This window comes from Abrus precatorius, unplaced genomic scaffold (assembly GCF_003935025.1).
Source record: "Abrus precatorius isolate BTA unplaced genomic scaffold, Abrus_2018 Scaffold11, whole genome shotgun sequence".
Taxonomy (NCBI): domain Eukaryota; kingdom Viridiplantae; phylum Streptophyta; class Magnoliopsida; order Fabales; family Fabaceae; genus Abrus; species Abrus precatorius.
This window is the reverse complement of record NW_020874303.1, coordinates 14,424,721-14,431,965: the sequence shown is the minus strand read 5'-3', so window position 1 is coordinate 14,431,965 and position 7,245 is coordinate 14,424,721. Positions and strand designations below refer to the sequence as shown.

Sequence of the window (7,245 nt, the reverse complement as noted above, 5' to 3'; positions counted from 1 at the left end):
ATCACTTGAAGCTCCAAGTCCCGCCAAGAGTATGCCAAAGATCTCGTACAAGAGAGATAAGGTAAAAGGTGTAGCAAAGAGCAAAAGCCAAGATAAAAAACTATGTCCCTCGGATGTCTGAGGTCTCTCTTTTATAGTGTTTGAAAACCCTAAAAACTCTTCATAATCGGATCCCGTGCAAGGCCTTAAGCACGACTGTGCATAAGCTCGAAGCACTCCTGTGCTTGTTGAAAGGGTTTGGGCGTGTTGACTGCTGCAAAGCTCTAATCTTTCATCAATTTGGGCCCAAAATATACCCAAAATCTACTTGCATCTTCTTTATAACTCTAAATAAAATAAAGGTCAAATATAAATATATAGGTTGTAAAAGAGAGTCTAATTATAGACTTATCAACACACTTTGGATCCTCTATACCATATCAAGGACTTTCTTTGGTGCTTTGTATATCGACATCAAATAAGTGGGGATATTCGCATATACCGCATTTATCAACACTAAATGACCACCAAATGATAGGCTTCTATGATCCCATTTACTTAGTTTACATTATAAATCTTGGATCATAGGCAACCAAGTAGCAACCTGGCATGCTTGAGCTCCTACGAGAACCCCTAAATACCTAAATGGCACCCTCCCAACCTTATAATTTAGACACTCCGCAATTTCTCCCAACCGATTGCGTAATTTGCATTACCTTTGATTGTCTAATAAATCACAAGGGATTTATTAATTGCTTATATTATCTTAAATTCTCTTTCAATATGAATCTTCAAATTCGAATATAAATTCAAACTTTTTCATTTACAAATAATAATATTTTTTTTAAATTGTTAAATTAATTTTAATGATTTGCAATGTAGTTGTGTGATCTTCCTTCACCTCCTATATTATTTATCGTATGATACATGTATAACCACATTATCTTGTATGTTAAACGTTATAATTTTAATTTTAAAATAAATTTTTTTTACTAAATTTAATTTTAACCAACCGACTTCAGAATTTTTATGGTAGAACTACATAATTTTGAGTTCTCTATTGTACCTAGGGATACGTAAGAGTAGAAACTGAACTTGTCGAGTCAAAATAAATTTCTCTTTCTTGAAATATAAATTAATATTTCAATAAATAAATTTTCTTTCTTTAAAAATAAAATAGCAAGAATTACTGTTTAAGGGTTAAATAAATATTTTTAAAATTAAAATTAATTTGCACAATTAACTTAAGATAACCTTTGTTTAAAGAGACATTGTAGGATACTAGTACCTTCCTTATACGTAAATGACTCTTGAACTCATTTTTTGTTTCAAAGATCACAACATTCTAAAATTTTTTCCAAAGTTTTTCTTTAATAAATTTTAGTGGTTACTATTCTAATATTTTTTAGAAAATATTTTAATTCCTAAAAGATGTTATTTCTTAAAATGTTTTTGCTGTCCGTTGTGACCCAGTTGGAACACTAATATTTCATGCAATTGAGGAAATCTATTGCATGACTAATTTGATCAAAACTTAGGCTTGTAATGAGAAGGAAGAAATTTGGTCAGTGGATAACATTATGCACAAAGCAAAAAAAAGTACAAGCCTCCGTTTCTCTTTCCAAATAAAGTATGAGGTGCAAAATGGTGGATTCAACAATCACAGGGCCAGGTCTACCACTTTAGTGCTATCAAGGAATTCATGTTTTTCCTAAGGTTCTCTTTACTCATTAATAACCAAGAAGGAAAGAATAATTTTTTTTTCAAACAATTATAATTAAGCCAACATGAAACATATAACAATACAACAACAAAAAAATCATTAAAGCTTAAAAAATTAAAGGTATTACTGAAGAAAATAAAAAGTTGCAGGTTGGTTGAAGGACCAAAGAAAAAGCAACAATGCAATCCATGATATTTCAAGTAAAATAATGCGAATATAGGACCAGGGATGTAAAGTTTAAAACCTTAAAAATAATCATGGAGCTGTATTTAAAAGACTCTTAGTTCAATATTTTTAAAAGTTAAGAATATTATCTAAGTGTTGCTAGAAGTCTAAAGTATCACTTATAGTTCAATCTACATACATCAATAATCAAAATAAAATAGCAATCAAGTCAATCACAAATAGCATGAGAAAGATAAGAGAAAGAAACGAAAAAAATTAACCACGAAAATCTTTAATTCCTTTTATAAATTAGAAATCCACTAGCACGGAATTTAAGAGTGTTATACCAGTCCAAATTTAACACACCCAACACTTATTTATCAAATGATCCATAAATAAATAAAAAAATAAGTAACGAGTCATACAAATTCAATAAAATATAGTAACTATAATAAAAATAAACCTCATAAATCCACGAATTATTTACAATTATAGAACATGAGTGGGAATGGGAGATATAGGACCTTCAATGGTTGCTTGGTGGTAGGAAATGGTTTAGTCTTAAAGGAAGAAATTAGAGCTTCAATGGAATTTTGTTTGAGAGAGAAAAAAAATGTGTTAAAAAAACATGAGTGAGAATAGAAGTGTGTATGTTGTATAAGATAGAGTGAAAATTATTTATCAAAGTTTAACATAGAAGATTCTAAAGATTGAATAGTTTAGTTCAAATGAAAAAACCTTAAAAGAAAAAAAAAACTTGATAATATAACTAATTAAGCATTTTAATTATTTTATAATTAACTTAAGGACATATGAACTTTGAACAAAATTATTTCTCAAGAAAGTTTTGACTAAATCACAATTCCTTATTCCTCTTCAATGCTTGTGTACATAAATTTTCAACATATATCCTTATAAAAACAACATAGAGTTAGGGATAAGTTGCTGATCAACTATAAATGGTAATAAAAAAAATTAGTAGTCTAAAAACGAGATGAAGAGCATATTTTTAAAAAGAACTTTTGCACCAATAAACAATGAATTCACTAAGTAATCACGAATAAGGATTATTTCTCGACAAACTCAGATACCATGAAAAAAAAAAAAAACAAGAAGAGACACGTGATGAATCTGAATATGTGTCTAAATTAACAGAAAAACATATATTTATGATAAGATCAAATCATTAAATATAAAAATACACACTTTCTTAATTGTTGTAATTATGAAAATATAGACTTTCTTATTTAAATTATTGCTATAATTACATCTTTCTTATATATTTAATATTTTGAAGGAAAAGAAAGAAGATGAAGGGAAATAGCCAAAATTCTCTACAGTGAACTCTAACTCTCTTACAAGAGCATAAAGATTTTAAAAAATGAAAACTTTATAAACTAATTAAAGATAATTATTTATAATTTAATATCTATATTTAATTAACTTAGATATATAATAATAAATTCATTTACTTTGTCTTAATTTCCTCTCTTCCCTTCCTTTCTTCTAGACCAAATAAATAATAGGTAGGTAAATGCCCCCAATACAATTATTTTAAGATTGTTGTATATCTATATCTATACTATTAAAAAAGGACATTTAACATTAAGCTGATATATTATTGTTCAATTATTAGTAGTGTCATTGGATGCTCTACTGCCCAACTCTCCATTCTTCTCACGATAACATGACTTGGCTTTGTCAATTAATAATTGCTATGAGATGCGGTGGTGAATGCTGATATAAGGCCATTAAAGTCCTTACTTTAAGTTCTGAAAATATATTGTTAATAAAAAAAACTAAGACAAAAAAATGATTATGGATAATATTATTTAATAGCAAAAATTCTTCTTTTTATATTATGTTTCTTATTTCCTTACGACTCTATTAATTGCCAATTATGTTTCTTTTAAAATGCAGATATTTCACTACTTAATATATATATTAAATAGACTAAAGTTCCTAAATACTATAACTATAATAAAGGTTTGTAAAATAACTTATATAAATCGAATTGATATACCGATTCACAAATCCAAATACAGCTTAAAAACAACGTTAATAATTTTAATAAGTGTTGTTCTCATAAAAAGAAATTTTAAAAATTAAAATTAATAATGTTTCAATAAAGATTAAATGATTTACGCTACAATATATTAAAAAAATAATTATAATAATTTAATGAGGAGTGTTATATTTATTTCAAAAATTATAAAATGTAAAGTTTAAATAAAATTATAACAAATTTAAAAATATATTATATTAAAATTCATTTCAAGTATAAAAATTCATTTAGCAGTCTTTGTTGAAAATGTGTAAATTGAGACAACTTACTACCAGATTGAATTCAAACCTGAGCATGAAAAAGAAAGTAAAAAGAAACAGTGAAAAGTATGACGCTTATGAAGATCCTCATCCTTTTCTACCACCCCACTTGGAACCTGTCCTTGTAACTGCATATTGGGAATCAGAGGCTGTGGCAACACCCTAAGAACAACATCTTTCAAAGCCACACCTTTCTGTGAAGCATTGATCTTGAATGGTTGCTTGATATTCCAGATGGGTAGGGAGAAAATAGGGGTATCAAGAATGAACCCAAACCCAAGCATAGAAAGCAAGGAGAAAGATAGTGAAAAGGAGGAGTCTTGGATTCTTACATAGATTTGTGGTGCCTTGGTTTTGTTGAGGGTGAAGTTAATAAGAAGACAGCCATTGTAATAGGAGGGAAGCAACTAGAAGATAATCTTCTTCTTGAAGTTCCAAGTAACGGTGTTTCTTTGCTTCATGGAAATCATTTTGATGCAGTAATTGGTAATTGGAGTATGTTACTCCCTCAGCTTCGTTAAATTTTGTATTGTTTTTTTTTTTGTTTTAAAACTTATTTTCAAACTATTCTTAATAACTAATAATTATTTAAAAAAAAAAATTTTTTTTATGTGGTTTAAAATCCATAGGAGAAGATTTGGATCCGAGGCTGCGACCATATATGAATGAGCTGATTATTTGCACATTAACAGTGCACCTTCATTAATGAAGCAGTGAATTGAACAAGGATAGCTAGCACTATCACGTCCCAAGTACTGTACCACGAATAATAATAGTCTTTTTTTTTCTATTTTAAAATATTAGTCATTTAAGACTGAAACATAAAAGCTATGAAAGTATTTAATTATTTTATTTTTATTAAAAGTATCATAAAAATTTTATTATTTTTCTTTTAAATTTTATTTATGCAATAATAAATAAATAAAACAAGAGATAAAAAATAAATTTTACAATAACAATTATTTTAACGATAAATTAAAAATTATTATTTTGGTAAAATTAAAATTAATTAAAAAAACTATTTTCTTTAATAGTGACAGAATATTAAATATTTGGGGCACGTCTACATTATTAGTTGTCTCACTTTCTTGTGTCTTTCGTTCAGGCTTCCAGGATATATGTACCCCTTACGTACAGTAAGGAGTGTTCTTTCTGCATCAATAATTGAACCTTAAAGCTGCCATTGATTTTATTGTGTTATGTATAATTTTTAAAAAATATTATATGATATTATTGAATTTAATATCTTAATAATATATACGTTATATTTTTAATTAAAACTAATTATTTATTAAGTAAATTTTAAGACGGAACTCATAAATATTATTAGTGTTATTTTTTAATTAAGATGATACTTTTTTCTTATAATATACATTGATTTTTAATATTGATTTTCATTATGAATGTGAAGTAAAACTCAAATTTTAAGTAAACTATAGTATTAACTTGTGCTGAAGTTCAGATGTTATTCTACGTGCGAATGGAGAGTAAATCAAGACTTCTTCTGTCTCTGGCTAAACTCCCATGCATCAATCCATTGATTATGTTAAATTATAAATTTAATTCATTATATGCATAAAAAGTTGTACGGGCAATATACGATCAACACTTGATGCTGAACTTGGCATGCATAAATGGCTAGTCCTGGTATAGCAACTGAATCAATCAACCAGCACAATCTCAAATTCATATAAAAGTTGTTTTATTTATGATTTGGAGTACATGCACCCTTTTTCTCTTGTTTTGTTACATTCATAGGACACATATCTAAGATGCTTTTGACTTTGCCATATATAGCATTGTACAAAGGGTTGAAATGCTTATGCCAAGAAGATGCATTGCTCTTATTTAGTAGATACATAACAAGCCTCACTGCATGATTTAGGGAAGGGTGTTGTCTTCAGTTGGAGGGTACTTACCATAAGGTGGCTTCTTGTATGGTGGCTTCTTATATGGTGGCTTGTAAACAGGTGGCTTATACACTGGTGGCTTCTCAACTGGTGGCTTATAAACAGGTGGCTTATAAACTGGTGGCTTGTACACTGGTGGCTTGTAAACAGGTGGCTTATAAGGCTTCTCAGGAGGTTTGTAATAATCAGCAAGCCCTTTAGGAATTAGGATAAGGGCAGCAATAAACAGCACTAGAAAGGATAAGGAACCCATCTTAGTGATTTTGGTTTTTTGGTGCATATTAACACATGGAGTTGTATGCTTTTATAGTACTCAGAGGCCTTATCGTAGGTGTAGAGTCTCAATCTAAGTCATTTATTATTTGCTTAGTCACTGTATCATATGTCAAAGTTCGGTATAGACTATTCAAAAGTGATAGAGACACTCCTTGGCCCCATGTTATTGTTGCATGTTAAGAACCTGGACACCATCAATACACCAATTCCAATTGTTTAAACGATTTTAAGGTATGTTGTTTTTACATATATACACCATACAAAAAATTAATAAATAATACTTTTTATTAAAAAGATTCATATTTAATGTTGTTAATATATTAAATTTTATTTTTGTTTTGATAAAAAAACATTATATATCAATTTTTATTTATTAAACACACGTTAAAAAAATCGTTCTTTAAATTTTTTGTCAATGAATTTCATGGTTTCCCACTTTAATTTTCATATCCATTGAATCGACAAATTAACCCCATCAAAATTTCAATCGGATGGATACCCCTTATCTTGAGAGAAACTTCAAGACAAATATAATAAATGCCAAACCGCACAGGTCTTAATTGAAAGTTGAAACCAGTACTATTAGTTAGTAACATTTTAAAATTTAAATTATCATCAAAGTCAAATTGGAGAAGCATCGCATTGCAGCAGCCATTTGCAGGAAGGTCAATTAATGTAGCTACTACTGCATGTGATTTTGATACTTTATTTGAATTTATGATCAGAAAATAGTGCATTTTTGCAAGCTAAATTTGAGAGGGGAAGACTAAGAAGACAAGATCTAGAAGCTACAATGTCGAATTGAAATTACTTAAATAGGGGGATAAAACATAGGTCTTTTTTTTTTAATGTCAAACATAGGTCTCA

The 7,245-nt window shown here is 28.5% G+C and overlaps 1 protein-coding gene across 1 annotated transcript; it reads right to left on the bottom strand.

The window, feature by feature from the left end:
- Positions 1-5,877: 5,877 nt before the first annotated feature.
- On the bottom strand, positions 5,878-6,400 carry LOC113854953 (repetitive proline-rich cell wall protein 3-like). Its single transcript, XM_027486313.1, has one exon. It carries the CDS (start codon positions 6,380-6,382, stop codon positions 6,074-6,076), a length of 309 nt encoding a protein of 102 aa, XP_027342114.1. The 5' UTR covers positions 6,383-6,400; the 3' UTR covers positions 5,878-6,073.
- Positions 6,401-7,245: the final 845 nt, after the last annotated feature.